This window comes from Oncorhynchus tshawytscha, linkage group LG13 (genome assembly GCF_018296145.1).
Source record: "Oncorhynchus tshawytscha isolate Ot180627B linkage group LG13, Otsh_v2.0, whole genome shotgun sequence".
NCBI classification, from domain to species: Eukaryota; Metazoa; Chordata; class Actinopteri; order Salmoniformes; family Salmonidae; genus Oncorhynchus; species Oncorhynchus tshawytscha.
The window spans coordinates 61,666,800-61,690,716 of record NC_056441.1 but is presented as its reverse complement, the minus strand read 5'-3'; the positions used below and the strand labels follow the sequence as shown (position 1 = coordinate 61,690,716).

Here is a 23,917-nt window from a genome sequence, read left to right as displayed (position 1 = left end):
TGTCTGACTGTTTGCTGCTGTTTGTTTCCTGCTGTGTTTCTATGTGGTTTGTGTAGGTAATGTGTGAGCTGTAAGAAGTTCCTCTTGTAGGACAATAAACATCAATCTAGTCTATCTAATCTTTACCTGGACCTCAGATCAGTTTAGTCACTGTCTCTTTCACTCCTTCAGATTTGACATCAAATCTCTTTTACCATAGAGAGTATTACTCCAGTGAGCTGGTATGGCACCGTCACCATAACACCACTGTTATGTGCCAGTTCACTGGAGTTGGTCTGTCCTGTGAAAGAGATATGATCAGTGTATGGGATTAACGTAGTTTAATGAAGGTTCAGATTATTTGTCATGGGTTAGTGTTACAGTACAGATGAGGTAGGTTTATTTAATCCTACATACAGTTGAAGTCGGAAGTTTATATACACTTAGGTTGGAGTCATTAAAACTCATTTTTCAACCACTCCACAAATGTCCTGTTAACAAACTATAGTTTTGCCAAGTTGGTTAGGACATCTACTTTGTGCATGGCACAAGTAATTTTTCCAACAATTGTTTACAGACAGATTATTTCACTTATAATTCATTGTATCACAATTCCAGTGGGTCAGAAGTTTACATACACCGAGTTGACTGTATCTTTAAAAAGCTTGGAAAATTCCATAAAATGATGTCATGGCATTAGAAGCTTCTGATAGGCTAATTGACATCATTTGAGTCAATTGGGGGTGTACCTGTGGATGTATTTCAAGGCCTACCTTCAAACTCAGTGCCTCTTTGCTTGACATCATGGGAAAATCAAAAGAAATCAGCCAAGACCTCAGAAAAAATATTGTAGACCTCCACAAGTCTGGTTCATCCCTGGGAGCAATTTCCAAATGCCTGAAGGTACCACATTCATCTGTACAAACAATAGTACACAAGTATAAACACCATGGGACCACGTAGCCGTCATACCGCTCAGGAAGGAGACGCGTTCTGTCTCCTAGAGACGTACTTTGGTGCGAAAAGTGCAAATCAATCCCAGAACAACAGCAAAGGACCTTGTGAAGATGCTGGAGGAAACAGGTACAAAAGTATCTATACCCACAGTAAAATGAGTCCTATATCAACATAAGCTGAAAGGCCGCTCAGTAGGGAAGAAGCCACTGTTCCAAAAAGCCAGACTATGGTTTGCAACTGGACATGAGGACAAAGATCGTACTTTTTGGAGAAATGTCCTCTGGTCTGAAGAAACAAAAATAGAACTGAACTCCTGCGAGCAAGGAGACCTTACAAACCTGACTCCTTTACACCAGCTCTGTCAGGATGAATGGGCCAAAATTCGCCCACCTTATTGTGGGAAGCTTGTGAAAGGTTCCCTGAAACGTTTGACCCAAGTTAAACAACTTAAGGTCAATGCTACCAAATACTAATTGAGTGTATGTAAACTTCTGACCCACTGGAAGAAATGAAAGCTGAAATAAATCATGCTCTCTACTATTATTTTGACATTTCACATTCTTAAAATGAAGTGGTGATCCTAACTGACCTAAGACGGAATTTTTAGAGTGAAGAAGGTAGATAGTTTGTGTTCTGTGTGAGAGACCTGTTTGGCTAGCCTGATTATCTGATTGTTTGTGTCTGATAGGTAGTAGGCCTTCAGCGCTCTGGAGAAAACGGATCCTATTTTTACCCTTTTTACCCTCTTTCCCTAGTCTTAATATCAAATCAAAGTTTATTTGTCACTTGCCCCCGAATACAACAGGTATTCACCTTCCAGTGAAATGTTTACTTAAAGGCCCTAACCAACAGTGCAATGTTAAAGTAAAAAATAGGTATTAGGTGAACAATAGATGAGTAAAGAAATAAAAACAACAGTAAAAAGACAGTGGAAAATAACAGCAGCAAGGCTATAACAGTAGAGAGGCTATATAAAGTAGTGAGGCTATAACAGTAGCAAGGCTATATAAAGTAGTGAGGCTATAACAGTAGCAAGGCTATATAAAGTAGTGCGGCTATAACAGTAGCAAGGCTATATAAAGTAGTGAGGCTATAAGAGTAGCAAGGCTATATAAAGTAGTGAGGCTATATAAAGTAGCAAGGCTATATAAAGTAGTGAGGCTATAACAGTAGCAAGGCTATATAAAGTAGCGAGGCTATAACAGTAGCAAGGCTATATAAAGTAGTGAGGCTATAACAGTAGTGAGGCTATATACAGTAGAGGCTATATACAGTAGCAAGGCTATATACAGTAGCAAGGCTATATACAGTAGTGAGGCTATAACAGTAGCGAGGCTATATACAGTAGAGAGGCTATATACAGTAGAGAGGCTATAACAGTAGCAAGGCTATATAAAGTAGCAAGGCTATAACAGTAGCAAGGCTATATACAGTAGAGAGGCTATATAAAGTAGTGAGGCTATAACAGTAGTGAGGCTATATACAGTAGCAAGGCTATATAAAGTAGTGAGGCTATATAAAGTAGTGAGGCTATAACAGTAGCGAGGCTATATACAGTAGAGAGGCTATAACAGTAGCAAGGCTATATACAGTAGAGAGGCTATATAAAGTAGTGAGGCTATAACAGTAGCAAGGCTATATAAAGTAGTGAGGCTATATAAAGTAGTGAGGCTATAACAGTAGCGAGGCTATATACAGTAGAGAGGCTATAACAGTAGCAAGGCTATATACAGTAGAGAGGCTATATAAAGTAGTGAGGCTATAACAGTAGCAAGGCTATATACAGTAGTGAGGCTATAACAGTAGCAAGGCTATATACAGTAGTGAGGCTATAACAGCAGCAAGGCTATAACAGTAGTGAGGCTATATACAGTAGTGAGGCTATAACAGTAGCAAGGCTATATACAGTAGTGAGGCTATAACAATAGCGAGGCTATATACAGTAGTGAGGCTATAACAGTAGCAAGGCTATATAAAGTAGCAAGGCTATATAAAGTAGCGAGGCTATAACAGTAGCAAGGCTATATACAGTAGCAAGGCTATATAAAGTAGGGAGGCTATAACAGTAGCAAGGCTATATAAAGTAGTGAGGCTATATACAGTAGAGAGGCTATATACAGTAGAGGCTATAACAGTAGTGAGGCTATAACAGCAGCAAGGCTATATACAGTAGCGAGGCTATAACAGCAGCGAGGCTATATACAGTAGCGAGGCTATATACAGTAGTGAGGCTATAACAGTAGCAAGGCTATATAGAGTAGTGAGGCTATAACAGTAGCAAGGCTATATACAGTAGTGAGGCTATAACAATAGCGAGGCTATATACAGTAGTGAGGCTATAACAATAGCAAGGCTATATAAAGTAGGGAGGCTATATAAAGTAGCAAGGCTATATAAAGTAGGGAGGCTATAACAGTAGCAAGGCTATATAAAGTAGTGAGGCTATAACAGTAGCAAGGCTATATACAGTAGAGAGGCTATATACAGTAGTGAGGCTATAACAGTAGCGAGGCTATATACAGTAGAGAGGCTATAACAGTAGCAAGGCTATATACAGTAGAGAGGCTATATAAAGTAGTGAGGCTATATACAGTAGTGAGGCTATAACAGTCGCAAGGCTATATACAGTAGTGAGGCTATAACAGTAGCAAGGCTATATACAGTAGAGGCTATATAAAGTAGTGAGGCTATAACAGTAGCAAGGCTATATAAAGTAGTGAGGCTATAACAGTAGCAAGGCTATATACAGTAGTGAGGCTATAACAGTAGCAAGGCTATATAAAGTAGGGAGGCTATAACAGTAGCAAGGCTATATAAAGTAGCGAGGCTATAACAGTAGCAAGGCTATATAAAGTAGTGAGGCTATAAAAGTAGTGAGGCTATAACAGTAGCGAGGCTATATAAAGTAGTGAGGCTATAACAGTAGCAAGGCTATATAAAGTAGTGAGGCTATAACAGTAGCAAGGCTATATACAGTAGAGAGGCTATATAAAGTAGTGAGGCTATAACAGTAGCAAGGCTATATAAAGTAGCGAGGCTATATAAAGTAGTGAGGCTATAACAGTAGCGAGGCTATATACAGTAGAGAGGCTATAACAGTAGCAAGGCTATATACAGTAGAGAGGCTATATAAAGTAGTGAGGCTATAACAGTAGCAAGGCTATATAAAGTAGTGAGGCTATATAAAGTAGTGAGGCTATAACAGTAGTGAGGCTATATACAGTAGAGAGGCTATAACAGTAGCAAGGCTATATACAGTAGAGAGGCTATATAAAGTAGTGAGGCTATAACAGTAGCAAGGCTATATACAGTAGTGAGGCTATAACAGTAGCAAGGCTATATACAGTAGTGAGGCTATAACAGCAGCAAGGCTATAACAGTAGTGAGGCTATATACAGTAGTGAGGCTATAACAGTAGCAAGGCTATATACAGTAGTGAGGCTATAACAATAGCGAGGCTATATACAGTAGTGAGGCTATAACAGTAGCAAGGCTATATAAAGTAGCAAGGCTATATAAAGTAGCGAGGCTATAACAGTAGCAAGGCTATATACAGTAGCAAGGCTATATAAAGTAGGGAGGCTATAACAGTAGCAAGGCTATATACAGTAGAGAGGCTATATACAGTAGAGAGGCTATATACAGTAGAGAGGCTATATACAGTAGAGGCTATAACAGTAGTGAGGCTATAACAGCAGCAAGGCTATATACAGCAGCGAGGCTATAACAGCAGCGAGGCTATATACAGTAGCGAGGCTATATACAGTAGTGAGGCTATAACAGTAGCAAGGCTATATACAGTAGTGAGGCTATAACAGTAGCAAGGCTATATACAGTAGCGAGGCTATATACAGTAGTGAGGCTATAACAGTAGCAAGGCTATATACAGTAGTGAGGCTATAACAGTAGCAAGGCTATATACAGTAGTGAGGCTATAACAATAGCGAGGCTATATACAGTAGTGAGGCTATAACAGTAGCAAGGCTATATAAAGTAGCAAGGCTATATAAAGTAGGGAGGCTATATAAATTAGCAAGGCTATATAAAGTAGTGAGGCTATAACAGTAGCAAGGCTATATACAGTAGAGAGGCTATATAAAGTAGTGAGGCTATATACAGTAGAGAGGCTATATAAAGTAGTGAGGCTATAACAGTAGCGAGGCTATATACAGTAGAGAGGCTATAACAGTAGCAAGGCTATATACAGTAGAGAGGCTATATACAGTAGTGAGGCTATAACAGTCGCAAGGCTATATACAGTAGTGAGGCTATAACAGTAGCAAGGCTATATACAGTAGAGGCTATATAAAGTAGTGAGGCTATAACAGTAGCAAGGCTATATAAAGTAGTGAGGCTATAACAGTAGCAAGGCTATATACAGTAGTGAGGCTATAACAGTAGCAAGGCTATATAAAGTAGGGAGGCTATAACAGTAGCAAGGCTATATAAAGTTCGGAGGCTATATACAGTAGAGAGGCTATATAAAATAGTGAGGCTATATACAGTAGAGAGGCTAAATAAAGTAGCGAGGCTATAACAGTAGCGAGGCTATATACAGTAGAGAGGCTATAACAGTAGCAAGGCTATATACAGTAGAGAGGCTATATAAAGTAGTGAGGCTATAACAGTAGCAAGGCTATATACAGTAGAGAGGCTATATAAAGTAGTGAGGCTATATACAATAGTGAGGCTATAACAGCAGCAAGGCTATATACAGTAGTGAGTCTATAACAGCAGCAAGGCTATATACAGTAGTGAGGCTATATACAGTAGTGAGGCTATAACAGTAGCAAGGCTATATACAGTAGAGAGGCTATATAAAGTAGTGAGGCTATAACAATAGCGAGGCTATATACAGTAGTGAGGCTATAACAGTAGCAAGGCTATATAAAGTAGGGAGGCTATAACAGTAGCAAGGCTATATAAAGTATGGAGGCTATAACAGTAGCAAGGCTATATAAAGTAGTGAGGCTATAACAGTAGCGAGGCTATATACAGTAGAGAGGCTATATAAAGTAGTGAGGCTATAACAGTAGAGAGGCTATATACAGTAGAGGCTATAACAGTAGCAAGGCTATATACAGGAGAGAGGCTATATAAAGTAGTGAGGCTATAACAGTAGCAAGGCTATATACAGTAGAGAGGCTATATAAAGTAGTGAGGCTATGTACAATAGTGAGGCTATAACAATAGCAAGGCTATATACAGTAGCGAGGCTATATACAGTAGAGAGGCTATAACAGTAGCAAGGCTATATACAGTAGAGAGGCTATAACAGTAGCGAGGATATATACAGTAGAGAGGCTATAACAGTAGCGAGGCTATATACAGTAGAGAGGCTATAACAGTAGCGAGGCTATATAAAGTAGGGAGGCTATATAAAGTAGTGAGGCTATAACAGTAGCAAGGCTATATACAGTAGTGAGGCTATATACAGGCACCGGTTAGTCGGGCTAACTGAGGTAGTATATACATGTAGATATGGTTAAAGTGACTATGCATATATGATAAACAGAGTAGCAGTAGTATAAAAGGGGGGTTGGTGGGCGGTGGGTGGCGGGACACAATGCAGATAGTCCGGGTAGCCAATGTGGGGGTCACCGGTTAGTTGGGCTAATTGAGGTAGTGTAGTTAAAGTGACTATGCATATATGATAAACAGAGAGTAGCAGCAGGACAATGAAAATAGTCCGGGTAGCCATTTGAATACCTGTCTTATGGCTTAGGGATAAAAACTGTTGAGAAGCCTTTTGGTCCTAGACTTGGCACTCCGGTACCACTTGTCATGCGGTAGTAGAGAGGACAGTCTATGGCTGGTGTCTTTGACAATTTCTAGGGCCATCCTCTGACACCGCCTGGTGTAGAGGTCCTGGATGGCAGGCAGTTTAGCCCCAGTGAAGTACTGGGCCGTACACACTACCCTCTGTAGTGCCTTGTGGTCGGAGGCCAAATAGTTGCCGTACCAGGCAGTGATGCAACCAGCTCTCTGTGTTACAGCTGTAGAACCTTTTGAGGATCTGAGGACCCATGCCAAGTCTTTTTAGTTTCCTGAGGGGGAATAGGCTTTGTTGTGCCCTCTTCACAACTGTCTTGGTGTGTTTCGACCATTCTGGTGATGTGGACACCAAGGAACTTGAAGCTCTCAACCTGCTCCACTACAGCCCCATCGATGAGAATGGGGGCGTGCTCAGTCCTCCTTTTCCTGTAGTCCACAATCATCTTCTCTATCCTATCCCCTCTAACTGGAAGATGGGTACTCCCTCTCTCCCTTCCTCCTTTCCTCCCCCCACTCTCCCTCTAACTACCAACAGGTCTTAGGTCAGTGGACATGAAGATTAAGTGTTAGGTCAGTAGAGACAATGTAGAGTGCTGTAGATGGTTGTTAGGTCAGTGGATACAGTGTAGAGTGCTGTAGATGGTTGTTAGGTCATTGGATACAGTATAGAATGCTGTAGATGGTTGTTAGGTCAGTGGATACAGTGTAGAATGCTGTAGATGGTTGTTAGGTCAGTGGATACAGTATAGAGTGCTGTAGATGGTTGTTAGGAGACCTGGTTTTAAGTAGACTAGATATGTTAGTGTTTAAAAAGGAGCTGGATGCAGATCAGGGTTGATTGAGAAGGGAGGCCATTTTGGATGTGTCTAAAGACACAGTAGGGCCTAGATTCAAATCGGACTGTGGAAGAACCGCGTTATAGTGTGATTTACATTTAAAAGGTAATTTCCAATTAAACCAGCATATGCAACTTGTACTGTGAATGCGGTCTCCGCAAACACGGAAACATTGCCTTTTAAAAGGTGCATAGCCGAAAAGGGGCGATCAGATTGAATCTAGCCCTAGATCTACTAGATTTCCTCTGGTGAATCTTGGTCTCTTGGTAAACTTAAATCTACTAAACTCTCTCTAAGCTTATATTTTTGGTTGTGATTGGATATGACAGTGAACTAAACTCCTAAGGCATTTAGAAATTATTCAAGAAATCAATTGTTAAATATCATACATCTTAAAGTCCAAATATTTATGTAGAAATCACAGATTGTCCCTTTATGCTCCCATCTCTCTCTCTCTCTTTTTCATTCCACAGCTCTCCTTCAATACCGAAAAACTACTGGGACCAAAGACAGTCTCCATTCAGTCTTTTCTGTCCCCTGTCTGTCTCTCCCTCCTTCCCTTCCTCTCTGTCTCTCATCCTCTCTTTCCCTTTTGTCTCTGGGATGCGGGGCTGTAGGTGAGGCTGCGGGTGAGGGTCCGTGTCCAGTCCGAAGCTGGGGAAGCTAAAGGTGGTGCGGCGGCAGCTGCTGCAGAGGTAAACTACTAGTGTCTGTGTGTGTTCACGGTCACGTTCGTTATGGTGATGAGAATACATCTTCTTTAATGAAACGAAGAAACTTAAACAAACATACAAAAACAACAAAACGAACGTGACGCTATAATAATAGTGCTGACACAGGCAACTAAACATAGACAATCACCCAAGGAATATGGCTGCCTACTTATGGTTCCCAATCAGAGACAACGATAAACAGCTGCCTCTAATTGAGAACCAATCTAGGCAACCATAGACATACAAAACACCTAGACTAGTAAACAACCCCATAAACATACAAAAACCCTAGACAGGACAAAAACCCAACAAACCACCCCTTGTCACACCCTGACCTAACCAAAATAATAAAGAAAACAAAGATAACTAAGGTCAGGGCGTGACATGCACGTGTGTGTGTTTCTTGTGATGAAGATTCCATTCTAATTGATAGATGATACAGTACTATAGTATTAGCTGTCGTTAACAGGTAGAATAGTATTGTTATAGTATTATAGTGTGTTGTTCCCAGGTGATATTATATTAATATTGTATTATATTCTTGTGTATTGTATTATATCTTAGTATTATTGTGATTTTATCCAGGTATGAGCACCAGCCGTTTGTGTCGTGTCTGGCTGGTCTGTACGGCTGTCAATGGAGACGCTACCAGAGGGCCAAGTCTCAGCCTGGGGAGTGCTGCTGCAGCAGGGTAGCCTATACACAGGCACACACACACATACACACACACAGAGAAGCACGCTCGCACGCACACACACACACACACACACACAAAGAGAAGCACACACACACGCTCGCACACACACACGCTCGCACACACACACATACACACACAGAGAAGCACGCTCGCACGCACACACACACACACAGAGAAGCACGCTTGCACGCACACACACACACACACACAGAGAAGCACGCTCGCACACATACACATACACACACAGACTCAGGCACGTGCACAGGTAGGGTTCAACCAGTGCCCTTCTGTGAAAAAGTGTCTTTGCAGCTCTGTGGATTTTTTGTTGTTGTTGTTGACAAATTAGCCTACTTTTCAATTTTATTTTGAGTCTTTTGTTGTTTTAATATGAAATGTAACATTAAATTAGGTTATTTCATAAGCTCTTGAATCTCACATAATACCCCCCTCCCTGCCTTCCCGCTCTTAGAGTGCACTTGTGTCTGACTTGCATGCAGTGACCACTGTCTGTGGGCGCCGACCGGGGAGACTTGAATACTGTTCGAGACAAAGATTGGGGCAATTCGACTGCTTGTTAGTAAGAGGAAAATGTCAGCAGCAGAATAAACTCAAATCAAGTAAAAACATGTTTGTTTCGACTGCTTAGCTAACTATCTAGCTAGAATATTTATATCATAATTCGCTCTGATCAGCTGATAGCCACTCTTTTCCTGATGTCAATCATCTCTCATGGTGTTTAGCCCAAGGAGTCACTGCCTTGCTTGCAGTGTGTGATGAGTGAGTGTGTTGTAGAAAATAAATAGACTGTTCTGCAGCAAGGTGCTCACACTGACTAAAGCTAGAATGTTATCTGAAACACTGACTAAAGTGAGAATGTTATCTGAAACACTGACTAAAGCTAGAACATTATCTGAAACACTGACTAAAGCTAGAACATTATCTGAAACACTGACTAAAGCTAGAATGTTATCTGAAACACTGGCTAAAGCTAGAATGTTATCTGAAACACTGACTAAAGCTAGAACGTTATCTGAAACACTGACTAAAGCGAGAATGTTATCTGAAACACTGACTAAAGCTAGAATGTTATCTGAAACACTGACTAAAGTGAGAATGTTATCTGAAACACTGACTAAAGCTAGAACATTATCTGAAACACTGACTAAAGCTAGAACATTATCTGAAACACTGACTAAAGCTAGAATGTTATCTGAAACACTGGCTAAAGCTAGAATGTTATCTGAAACACTGACTAAAGCTAGAATGTTATCTGAAACACTGACTAAAGCTAGAATGTTATCTGAAACACTGACTAAAGCTAGAACGTTATCTGAAACAGTGTGTGGTGAGTTTGCTGATAGTGCAGAGTGGACTGGGCACGTGCTGAGTATTGATTCTCTCTGCTGACATACTGCAACTGCAGTGTATGTTGTTAATGTTACTGATCTAACCATTTATAGGAACAATTACTCTCTCTCTCTTTGACTGCCTCTCTCTTTGACCCCCCACTCTCCCTCTACCCCCCCTCGTGTCTCTCCCCTTCTCATCCCCTCTCCCTTCTCTCTCCCCCCTCTTCTTCCTTCTCTCTCTCCTCCAGGTGGAGTGTGGGAGCGTGGTCCTTCTGGTCCTGACCTTCCTCCTCTCCTCTCTGTTCCTCTACTTCTGGAGCCAGGCTCACAATGATTACAATGATTTTGATTGGTGGGTCACGCGCATGCACGACACACAAACACATGTGTACGACACACACACCACCCACGCACACGTGCACGCAAGCATGCACGCACAGACACACACACACCACACGCGTATATATATACACACACACACACCACACATGCACAGATTGTACTACAGTATATGTATGTATTGCAGGTTTAACTTTGAGACTCTGGGATTCTGGTTCCCCTGGTCTCTGGTGCTGCTGGTTGTTGCTGCTGTTCTGTTCACCTACATCTCTCTGCTGCTGGTGAGAACTAGAACTACTACTATAAATACTACTATACTTATACTACTGATATTACTGTACTATTTCTACTGTTACTACTACTGTGCAACTACTGCTGCCCGTTTCTCCTACATCTCTCTGCTGCTGGTGAGAACTAGTAATACTACTATACATACTATACATACATACTACGTACTATACTTGTATTAATACTATTACTATAATATTATTACTACTATTCTATTGCTGCTGCTCTGCTGCTGGTGAGAACTATAGTACTATCACTATATGAATTCTATGCTACTGTTGCTGCTCTCTTCAGTACTACTACATTACTATACCACTGTACTGCTGCTGCTCTCTTCAGTACTACTACATGACTATACCACTGTACTACCTGCTGCTCTCTTCAGTACTACTACATGACTATACCACTGTACTGCTGCTGCTCTCTTCAGTACTACTACATTACTATACCACTGTACTGCTGCTGCTCTCTTCAGTACTACTACATTACTATACCACTGTACTGCTGCTGCTCTCTTCAGTACTACTACATGACTATACCACTGTACTACCTGCTGCTCTCTTCAGTACTACTACATTACTATACCACTGTACTACTGCTGCTCTCTTCAGTACTACTACATTACTATACCACTGTACTGCTGCTGCTCTCTTCAGTACTACTACATGACTATACCACTGTACTACCTGCTGCTCTCTTCAGTACTACTACATTACTATACCACTGTACTACTGCTGCTGCTCTCTTCAGTACTACTACATTACTATACCACTGTACTACTGCTGCTGCTCTCTTCAGTACTACTACATGACTATACCACTGTACTGCTGCTGCTCTCTTCAGTACTACTACATTACTATACCACGGTACTGCTGCTGCTCTCTTCAGTACTACTACATTACTATACCACTGTACTGCTGCTGCTCTCTTCAGTACTACTACATTACTATACCACTGTACTGCTGCTGCTCTCTTCAGTACTACTACATGACTATACCACTGTACTACCTGCTGCTCTCTTCAGTACTACTACATTACTATACCACTGTACTACTGCTGCTGCTCTCTTCAGTACTACTACATTACTATACCACTGTACTGCTGCTGCTCTCTTCAGTACTACTACATTACTATACCACTGTACTACTGCTGCTCTCTTCAGTACTACTACATTACTATACCACTGTACTACCTGCTGCTCTCTTCAGTACTACTACATTACTATACCACTGTACTGCTGCTGCTCTCTTCAGTACTACTACATTACTATACCACTGTACTACTGCTGCTCTCTTCAGTACTACTACATTACTATACCACTGTACTACCTGCTGCTCTCTTCAGTACTACTACATTACTATACCACTGTACTGCTGCTGCTCTCTTCAGTACTACTACATTACTATACCACTGTACTGCTGCTGCTCTCTTCAGTACTACTACATTACTATACCACTGTACTACTGCTGCTCTCTTCAGTACTACTACATTACTATACCACTGTACTGCTGCTGCTCTCTTCAGTACTACTACATTACTATACCACTGTACTACTGCTGCTCTGTTCATTTACATCTCTATGTTGTTGTCTTGCAGGTACTGGCAGTGTGTCTACTGTCTGAGGGACAGAGGTTGTACCTTCACTGGAGTCACAAGGTATCTCCCATCCTCCATGGAGTACAGCACACAGTCAAATCAAATCACATTTTATTTGTCACATACACATATTTAGCAGATGTTATTGCGGTCGTAGCGAAATGCTTGTGTTTCTAAGTCCAACAGTGCAGTAATATCTAACAAGTAATATATAACAATACACACAATCTAAAGTAAAGGAATGGAATTAAGACTATATAAATATTTTGATGAGCAATTTCAGAGCAGCATAGACTAAGATACAGTAGAATAGAATAGAATACAGTATATACTTATGAGATGAGTAATGCATAGACTAAGATACAGTAGAATAGTATAGAATACACTATATACATATGAGATGAGTAATGCATAGACTAAGATACGGTAGAATAGAATACACTATATACATATGAGATGAGTAATGCATAGACTAAGATACGGTAGAATAGAATAGAATACACTATATACATATGAGATGAGTAATGCATAGACTAAGATACGGTAGAATAGAATAGAATACACTATATACATATGAGATGAGTAATGCAAAATATGCAAACATTATTTAAGTGACTAGTGTTCCAATGACTAAAGTGGCCAGTGATTTCAAGTATATGTATATAGAGCAGCAGCCTGTAATTCACACACACACACATCATCTGTGAAGAAGCACAGACTGATCTGGATGACACATATGTTGATTAGTCCTTTGATATTTTTCTGTGTTAGATGGGGATTGTGGTGACCCTGGCATTCGCTGTCAGTGCCACGGCTGTTCTGTCTGAGGTGTGGAGTAAAGAGTGGAAGACCCTCCTCCTCTCCCTGCAGGTTGGCTAGTCTAGCCGTCACTCACACATACACAGACCAATAAAATCAAGTGACCCAAAGTGACAATTTGAAATGTGTATGTTCAGTTGTCTGCATTGTGATATGAATCTTTCGCTGTCTCCCCTTCTCTATTGGCTAGGTCACAGCCCCCTTTCTTCATGTAGGCGGGGTTTTATTTCTGACTCTCCTGTCCTGGCCAATAGCGCTGCACTTTTTTCGCATGAACAAGAGAGGTAAGTGCTCCGATTGGCTGCTGTAAAACAAGTCCAGCTCTGGTCGTGTTCCCCTGCTCAGTCGTTGCGGACAAATGCCAGATTTTTCAAAGCCTGGATAGGTATTTTACGTATCAGCTAACCACATCTATGTTATAGCAACCTGGTGTCCAACTGCACGATCAAGGATGTGGCACACAACCATTGGTTGACGCATGCAACATCTGAGCAGAAGAACGCAACCCCTGTTGACTGAGACTTAGAGGAAACTTTTCAGAGTTGTAAACCTGACATAGACACTGCATTGTGTGTATTGTTGTGAATTGTTAAATATTACTGCACTGTTGGAGCTAGAAACACAAGCATTTCACTACACTCGCAATAACATCTGCTAAATGTGTATGTGAAAATTACATTTGATTTGATGACGCACACTCTGTGCTTCGCTTTCTCTCTCTCTTTTTCCCTCTATCTCTCGCTCTCTCTTGTTTCTCTGTCATCTCCATGGTCACTGTTCTGAGTTGTCGTGGTGACGTGAAGCTGTAGGTGGACTAGCTGACTCATGTCTGGCCTCTCTGTGGAGGATAATGACACACACACACACTTAAGCTGTGTCAGGTGTACAGTAGTCTGATTTAAAGGGGCAATCTGCGGTTCACACAATAACAAACGACTCCCATCACCTATTGTGGTAAACGGCTACGGGATGGGGCTGGAGAAATGTAACCACTCTTACCAGATTCATAGACCAAGTGTTTATACATTCATGAGGCATTCATAAATCATTCAATAAATCAATGGGTAAATAAAAATGGATGTAGCAATCACAGATTTCCCCTTTAAGCTCTGATTTCATCATTAAGACTTGTATAACTAGAATTAGAACACTGGATCTCTGCTACAGAGCCTGTTCCATTATGAGGTTGTTGTGAAATATGGTCACGCTCTCTCTCGCTCTCTATGGCTCTCTCTCTCGCTCTCTATGGCTCTCTCGCTCTCTCTCGCTCTCTCGCTCTCTATGGCTCTCTCGCTCTCTATGGCTCTCTCGCTCTCTCTTGCTCTCTATGGCTCGCTCGATCTCTCGCCCTCTTGCTCTCTATGGCTCTCTCGCCCTCTTGCTCTCTATGGCTCTCTCGCCCTCTTGCTCTCTATGGCTCTCTCTCTTTCTCTCTCTTTAGTGCATCAGGTGTGTCTGTTGGGTGTGTACCTGGGTGTATTGTTCAGTCTGTACCTGGTTCCTCTGGCCATGTATTCTCCCTGCATCAGAGAAGCTGGAACCCTGGGACCCAAACCAACACTCCTCGGACACAGAGGAGCTCCCATGGTACATATCTATATATCAATGACATCATTATCACTATCTATATATTACATTATTATCAATATTATCACTATCTATATATAACATTATTATCAACATTATCATTATCAATAACTTCATTATCAATATTATCAATATATATATATATATATATATATAACATTATCATCTATCAATAACTTCATTATCAATATTATCACCATATATATAACATTATTATCATCTATCAATAACTTCATGATCAATATTATCACTATATATATATATATAACATTATTATCTATCAATAACTTCATGATCAATATTATCACTATCAATACCATCATTATCAATCAATACAACATACAAGATACAGTATGGCACAGAAACGTTCCCATGGTAAATCCAGTGACATTACTTTAACACAGAGGCTCTGGCCTCGTTACTTTAGAGAGTCAGAGAAGAGAGTGAGTTCCTGATTAGAATAAAGTCTGGCACTGGAAAATGTACTTTACTTTGATGCCCTTGTATTGGAAATCTGGCGCACTGCTCCAGCGCTCCATGTCCTTTTCTACCGCTCTGCTAAAAACCGCTCCGGCGCTCCATGTCCTTTTCTACCGCTCTGCTAAAAACCGCTCCGGCGCTCCATGTCCTTTTCTACCGCTCTGCTAAAAACCGCTCCGGCGCTCCATGTCCTTTTCTACCACTCTGCTAAAAACCGCTCCAGCGCTCCATGTCCTTTTCTACAACTCTGCTAAAAACCGCTCCAGCGCTCCATGTCCTTTTCTACCGCTCTGCTAAAAACCGCTCCATGTCCTTTTCTACCGCTCTGCTAAAAACCGCTCCAGCGCTCCATGTCCTTTTCTACAGCTCTGCTAAAAACCGCTCCAGCGCTCCATGTCCTTTTCTACCGCTCTGCTAAAAACCGCTCCAGCGCTCCATGTCCTTTTCTACAGCTCTGCTAAAAACCACTCCAGCGCTCCATGTCCTTTTCTACCGCTCTGCTAAAAACCGCTCCAGCGCTCCATGTCCTTTTCTACCGCTCTGCTAAAAATCACTCCAGCGCTCCATGTCCTTTTCTACAGCTCTGCTAAAAACCACTCCAGCGCTCCATGTCCTTTTCTACCGCTCTGCTAAAAACCGCTCCAGCGCTCCATGTCCTTTTCTACCGCTCTGCTAAAAACCGCTCCAGCGCTCCATGTCCTTTTCTACCGCTCTGCTAAAAACCGCTCCAGCGCTCCATGTCCTTTTCTACCGCTCTGCTAAAAACCGCTCCAGCGCTCCATGTCCTTTTCTACCGCTCTGCTAAAAACCGCTCCAGCGCTCCATGTCCTTTTCTACCGCTCTGCTAAAAACCGCTCCAGCGCTCCATGTCCTTTTCTACCGCTCTGCTAAAAACCGCTCCAGCGCTCCATGTCCTTTTCTACCGCTCTGCTAAAAACCGCTCCAGCGCTCCATGTCCTTTTCTACCGCTCTGCTAAAAACCGCTCCGGCGCTCCATGTCCTTTTCTACCGCTCTGCTAAAAACCGCTCCGGCGCTCCATGTCCTTTTCTACAGCTCTGCTAAAAACCACTCCAGCGCTCCATGTCCTTTTCTACCGCTCTGCTAAAAACGCTCCAGCGCTCCATGTCCTTTTCTACCGCTCTGCTAAAACCGCTCCAGCGCTCCATGTCCTTTTCTACCGCTCTGCTAAAAACCGCTCCGGCGCTCCATGTCCTTTTCTACCGCTCTGCTAAAACCGCTCCAGCGCTCCATGTCCTTTTCTACAGCTCTGCTAAAAACCGCTCCAGCGCTCCATGTCCTTTTCTACAGCTCTGCTAAAAACCGCTCCAGCGCTCCATGTCCTTTTCTACCGCTCTGCTAAAAACCGCTCCAGCGCTCCATGTCCTTTTCTACCGCTCTGCTAAAACCGCTCCAGCGCTCCATGTCCTTTTCTACCGCTCTGCTAAAACCGCTCCAGCGCTCCATGTCCTTTTCTACCGCTCTGCTAAAAACCGCTCCAGCGCTCCATGTCCTTTTCTACCGCTCTGCTAAAAACCGCTCCAGCGCTCCATGTCCTTTTCTACCGCTCTGCTAAAAACCGCTCCAGCGCTCCATGTCCTTTTCTACCGCTCTGCTAAAAATCACTCCGCACTCACATGAAAAAAAACTGCCATACCAAATTCGCTCTATTCATTAAAATCACAATTGAATCAACACCCATCTATTTTTATGACTACTTGGACCTAACAATTGTTTTTTACGTGTTGAAACCAAACCACATGGATTTGAATGAAAAGTATTTGAATTAACATGAAAAGGTAAATGAAAGAAGCGAACATCGTTTCATTGGCTACATGTCATATTAATGTTTTCTTTTACCTTTATTTAACTAGGCAAGTCAGTTAAGAACACATTCTTATTTTCAATGACGGCCTAGGAACAGTGGGTTAACTGCCTGTTCAGGGGCAGAACGACCGATTTGTACCTTGTCAGCTCGGGGATTCGAACTTGCAACCTTTCAGTTGTTAAACAGCATATAAACACTCTAAATAGGTCAGGAGCCAGACATTATTTAGGCTATATGAATACAATTATTTCAAGGCTATTCTACAAAGAAATACATTACATCAGCATTTAAACAACATTTTGTTTTATAAAATCATTATAGTCTATAAATTGTGCATATAGGCTGTAACTTAGAATGAAATAGAATTTAAATGAAAAATGCCTTTATTAGGGTCAGTCTACAGTGCCTTTTGAATTGATTTTTAGAAACACGAGATTGGCCAGAGTCTGTGTCTTAAGGCTTGTGTGACGGTGCCTGGAGAGCCGGTCAGCAGTTGAGAATATCCCCTCCACACTTGCAGAGCCACTGGGGATGTTTAACACCCTTTTGGCTGCTCTTGACAGGCTGGGCAGAGATGCAGAGTTGTTGTTTTTATGTTCCTATAGGTAGGATTTTAGGCAAAATAACCAAATCAGTATGGAAAGCTCATTGACAGTGGCAATATGCCAGGCCTATAGAGTCAAAATCAATTATGGCCTATAGAGTCAAAATCAATTATGGCCTATAGAGTCAAAATCAATTATGGCCTATAGAGTCAAAATCAATTATGGCCTATTGACTCAAAATCAATTATGGCCTATTGACTCAAAATCAATTATGGCCTATTGATTCAAAATCAATTATGGCCTATTGACTCAAAATCAATTATGGCCTATTGACTCAAAATCAATTATGGCCTATTGACTCAAAATCAATTATGGCCTATTGACTCAAAATCAATTATGGCCTATTGACTCAAAATCAATTATGGCCTATAGAGTCAAAATCAATTATGGCCTATAGAGTCAAAATTAATTATGGCCTATAGAGTCAAAATTAATTATGGCCTATAGAGTCAAAATCAATTATGGCCTATAGAGTCAAAATCAATTATGGCCTATAGAGTCAAAATCAATTATGGCCTATAGAGTCAAAATCAATTATGGCCTATAGAGTCAAAATCAATTATGGCCTATTGAGTCAAAATCAATTATTGCCTATAGAGTCAAAATCAATTATGGCCTATAGAGTCAAAATCAATTATGGCCTATTGAGTCAAAATCAATTATTGCCTATAGAGTCAAAATCAATTATGGCCTATTGTGTAGATAATAAAATGGAAATGAACGCAACATTTAAGAGATCTGATGTTTAGTTCATAAATACTTTGCTACAATGACACACTTAGTTATCTATCCACCTCGTTCTTTTCTTTTAACATGTGCACATAGTATGTACACCATCATGCTTCAGGATACCTTTCTTTTCAGATTCCACAATGATTATTTCATTTTGGACACTACATCACCTCACTCCCTCTCTTGTTCTTGGTCCTCATCTTTGTCACATTGATTTAGTCACATTGATTTAGCACCTGTGTGTTTTATCAGTTTCTTTATGAAAATATTTAGTGAACTACATGACAGTAGCTAAAGCAAGGGGATATAGCAGCACACAAGTAGACTACAAATGCATGCTGGGCCGGAAATGCCCTGAGCTGGTGAGGTGAGTGCTACTGGAGACCAAATTGGAGCTGGCGAGAAGGCTGACGCTCCAGCCTTTAGGAATCTCGCACCAGGCTCCAGTAAAATTGGGAACGCTCCGCTCCTCGCTCCGCTCACATACCTTGGTGTGTTCGTGCTTGTCTGTCCTCTAACAGCTTGCTCCAGAGAACACTCTAATGTCCTTTGAGAGTGCAGTGGAGGCTGGAGTGGATGGGCTGGAGACTGACATCACTATAAGGTACACACCCCTCTCTGTCTTGTTTTCTGTCTTATTTGTCTGTCCCCTTCTGATCCCTGTTATAGCCCCGTGTCCTGGCTAGCTTTGGCCCCTGTCCTGCCTTGTCCTGTCCTGGCAGCCTTGTACTAATCCTAGAGATCAGACATTAGCGTTAGCGTCCCTCCACTCCTCACAGTTAATGTGATTACAGCCTAACTTATCCAGTTAGAGGTTAGTACTCCTGTCCAGGCCTGCTAGCCTGGCGCTGGCTGTGTTCTCTATGTGGCCTTTAGCATTAGCATGTAGGACGCAGACCTGGACTCAAATACTATTTCAAATCATTTCAGGTACTTTAGCTGGGCTTGAGAAGCTGGGAGGTTGTAATGGCGTTAGCCTGGTGTAATGGAACCGCCCATCAGGCACTCCAGGAAGGCTAAAGCAAACGCTCAAAGTATTTGAAAGACTTATAATAGTACATGCATTTGAACCGGGCCTGTTAGCAGGACCTTAGCTAGCAGACCTAGTGAATCTTCACCTGAGACCTGCCACACATGTCTGTCTTGACCATGTGAACGGCAGCACCTAATCTCTCCCCTCCCCCTTCTCTCTCTCCTAGTGCTGATGGCGTTCCGTTTGTGATGCATGACCTCACCCTGCAGAGGACCACTAATGTAGAGGAGGTGTTTCCTAACAGAACACACACACCTGCTGCCCTGTTCACCTGGTCTGATGTACAGCAGCTCAACGCTGGGGCCTGGTTCCTCTCTGTAAGGACACTCGCACTTTTGAATGGAGACACACACACACACACATACACACAGTAGCTGACTTCAGCGCCATGGGTTAGTTAGTAGCTGTATTACAGACCGCATTTAACCATCTCTCTCTCTCCGCCCCCCCCTCTCCCTCCCAGTGGGATCCTTTTGGCACGGTGTCCTCTCTGTCTCCAGAGCAGCGAGCGCTAGCTGCCAATCAGACTGTTCCCTCCCTGGCTGAAGTTCTGGACGTAGCGAATCGGACGGGCAGGACAGTGTTGTTTGACCTGAGACAGCCCCCTCCTGGACACCCTTATAGAGACAACTACCTCAACATCACCCTCGACCTCATACACACACACATCAACTCCAGCCAAGTATGTGTGTGGCTGGGGGGGGGACCATGTTACAGGACCATGTTAGAAAGGCCTGCCGCCATGCTCTTATAAGGGACAGACTTTTTTAAGAGTGTGTGTGTGTGTGTGTGTGTGTGTGTGTGTGTGTGTGTGTGTGTGTGTGTGTGTGTGTGTGTGTGTGTGTGTGTGTGTGTGTGTGTAGGTGCTGTGGCTGCCATCAGATCAGAGAGGGGAGATACAGCAGGTGGATCCAGAGCTGCAACAGACAGCCGGACAGACTGCCTCTATTCAGGAACTACAGGACAACCACATCACTTCCCTCAACCTGCATTACAGCACCATGTCTCTACAACACATCAGGTACACACCCACACACACATGATGTACTATAAAACGTCTCACTCCTCACCCACCATGAATGTGTGTGTTTCAGTAAGTACAGGTCGGCGAACATCAGTGTGAACCTGTATGTAGTGAACCAGCCGTGGCTCTACTCTCTGGCCTGGTGCAGTGGAGCATCCTCTGTTACCACCAACAACATGCTGCTGAGAGATATACACACACCGCTGCTCCTTGTGGTGAGACACACACACACACCGCTGCTCCTTGTGGTGAGACACACACACACACCTCTGCTCCTTGTGGTGAGACACACACACACACCTCTGCTCCTTGTGGTGAGACACACACACACACACACCTCTGCTCCTTGTGGTGAGACACACACACACACCTCTGCTCCTTGTGGTGAGACACACACACACACACACCACTGCTCCTTGTGGTGAGACACACACACACACACACACCTCTGCTCTTTGTGGTGAGGCACACACACACACCTCTGCTCCTTGTGGTGAGACACACACACACCTCTGCTCCTTGTGGTGAGACACACACACACACACCTCTGCTCCTTGTGGTGAGACACACACACACACACCTCTGCTCCTTGTGGTGAGACACACACACACACACCTCTGCTCCTTGTGGTGAGACACACACACACACACCTCTGCACCTTGTGGTGAGACACACACACACACACCGCTGCTCCTTGTGGTGAGACACACACACCTCTGCTCCTTGTGGTGAGACACACACACACACCTCTGCTCCTTGTGGTGAGACACACACACACACCTCTGCTCCTTGTGGTGAGACACACACACACACACACCTCTGCTCCTTGTGGTGAGACACACACACCTCTGCTCCTTGTGGTGAGACACACACACCTCTGCTCCTTGTGGTGAGACACACACACACACTGCTGCTCCTTATGGTGAGACACACACACACACCTCTGCTCCTTGTGGTGAGACACACACACACACCTCTGCTCCTTGTGGTGAGACACACACACACACTGCTGCTCCTTGTGGTGAGACACACACACCTCTGCTCCTTGTGGTGAGACACACACACACCTCTGCTCCTTGTGGTGAGACACACACACACACCTCTGCTCCTTGTGGTGAGACACACACACACACCTCTGCTCCTTGTGGTGACACACACACACACACTGCTGCTCCTTGTGGTGACACACACACACCTCTGCTCCTTGTGGTGAGACACACACACACACACACACCGCTGCTCCTTGTGGTGAGACACACACACACACCATTTTCTTCTTTCCAGCCATTATTATGAGCCGTCCTCCCATCAGCAGCCTCCTGTGACATACACACACACACTGCTAATCAACATGGGAGGCACACACACACACACACCTCACACACACGTTCTCGTTATGGTGAGTCGCACACACAAACACACACTAATGTCTTCATGTGTTTCCCAACCCCTACAGACTCCAGAGCAGTACAGTGTGATGTGGGTTCTGACTGACCTGGTCTCTGCTGCTCTTATCGTCTGCATCTTCATATTCCACTGGTGAGTTCACACGTTTCTACATACATGTCAAAGGTGTGTGAGTGAGATGATTTCAGTGGAAAATATAATGGGTTAGTTTGGTAAAGGTGTGTCTGTAAGGTGTGTCTGTATGTGTGTGTGTGAAGTGTGCTATTTCTCCCTGTCCTACAGGTGGCGTGAGCGAGGCTTACACTTCTGGTCAGGCAGTCGGCAGACACACAAGACCGGGCCTTATAGCAAGTTCCGGACCGGTAAGGACAACAACAATATCATACTAAATACTGTACATCACTGTAGCCCTCTCCCATTGGACTAGTCTCCTACTTGTGGAAACACAGGGGCATATACTAAAAAGCACACCGACATTTTAATCTCTTGCATATCTGTACAGTTTATGAGCTGGATTAGCTGATTGTTTCTGACATTCAATGGAAATTCTAAAATAATCTCTGCTCAATGCCCGTGGTGTTCTAACCCTCTAGTGTGTTGGAGACATAACATGAAAAAGCCTGTTTCATCAGAGGCAGTATGTTGGTGCATTTTTAAGGCAGTGTACAGCCGTGCACCTCCAGGATGATTTGATATTTGACTTGGAATGCCGGCGTAAATGATTCTGTGTTCTGTCTGTGCCTTAGATCCTGTGGAGTCAGGGAGGGGTCGATGGAATCCCTTCCACTCAGAGTCTCCCACTAGAACCCTCATCTCCCTCCCTCTGGACCTTAACCCATGAACCACTCAACTCGCGAACCCTGCATGAACCAATGAACCTCCCATGAACCCTCTGGTTCTCAACCCTTGAAACCTGCATGAACCACTGAATCTCCCATGAACCATTCCCAAACCCCAAACCATTGGACCTCAACCCACACATGAACCCTGCACCAACCGCTGACCTGAACCTCAACTACCCCACCCCTGACCTCTAACCCATATCCTTTGCCCGGCAGAGCTCAGCGACGTCTGGTCCATCTCCAGTGGGAATGTCCGAACGGAACTACGGACCCCCAGTACCCTCCACACCATCACAGAGGAGTAACACACAGACACTCACACAGAGGCATATAAGTACACACACACACACACACACACACAGACACTCACCCAGTCACACACACACAAAGTGTGAACGCACAAGAATAAGCAAAGGAAAACGGGGAGGAAAACAAGTGGAGGAACTGAATGTGTAAAAAGAGGAAGAGGATGATGTAATGTGAAAGATGAGTCAGTATTTTGATCATCCTGACTAAGACTGTTGTTCCTGTTTCCTCACCTGACCAGCTCATTCACACTCATTCTGGTGACCACTGGAACTACACAACTGAACTGCTCAAGTATGAAGTATACACTGAACAAAAATATAAATGCAACATGTAAAGTGTTGGTCCCATGTTTCATGAGCTGAAATAAGAAATCCCAGACATTTTCCATATGCACAAAAAGCTTATTTCTCTCAAATTTTGTGCACAAATTTGTTTACATCCCTGTTAGTGAGCATTTCCCCTTTGCCAAAATAATCCATCCACCTGACAGGTGTGACATGTCAAGAAGCTGATTAAACAGCATGCTCATTACACAGGTGTACCTTGTCCTGTGGACAATAAATGCCCACTTCAAAATTGCACTTTTGTCACACAACACAATGCCACAGATGACTCAAGTTTTGAGGGAGCGTGTAATTGGCATGCTGACTGCAGGAATGTCCACCAGAGAATTGAATGTTAATTTCTCTACCATAAGCTGCATGGTAGAGAATTTGGCAGTACA

General features: G+C 43.1%; 1 protein-coding gene across 1 annotated transcript; it reads left to right on the top strand.

Annotated features, from left to right (window-relative positions):
• The first annotated feature begins 7,310 nt into the window (after nt 1-7,310).
• Nucleotides 7,311-23,593, top strand: LOC112234004 (glycerophosphodiester phosphodiesterase domain-containing protein 5-like). Its single transcript, XM_042294941.1, has 17 exons — nt 7,311-7,321; nt 8,195-8,242; nt 8,846-8,951; nt 10,555-10,658; nt 10,833-10,926; nt 12,530-12,589; nt 13,301-13,399; nt 13,539-13,632; nt 14,790-14,935; nt 19,100-19,182; nt 19,778-19,928; nt 20,075-20,293; nt 20,475-20,632; nt 20,706-20,850; nt 22,092-22,174; nt 22,325-22,404; nt 22,789-23,593. The coding sequence occupies exons 1-17, from the start codon at nt 7,311-7,313 to the stop codon at nt 22,881-22,883; spliced, it is 1,776 nt and encodes a 591-aa protein (XP_042150875.1). The 3' UTR covers nt 22,884-23,593.
• Nucleotides 23,594-23,917: the final 324 nt, after the last annotated feature.

What these genes read in the sequence shown, in the direction of transcription:
- LOC112234004 (XM_042294941.1), top strand. An exon ending in GATTACAATGATTTTGATTG is followed by an intron (nt 10,659 to 10,832) that starts GTGGGTCACGCG and finishes TATGTATTGCAG; the next exon opens with GTTTAACTTTGAGACTCTGG. An exon ending in TTTTCGCATGAACAAGAGAG is followed by an intron (nt 13,633 to 14,789) that starts GTAAGTGCTCCG and finishes CTCTCTCTTTAG; the next exon opens with TGCATCAGGTGTGTCTGTTG.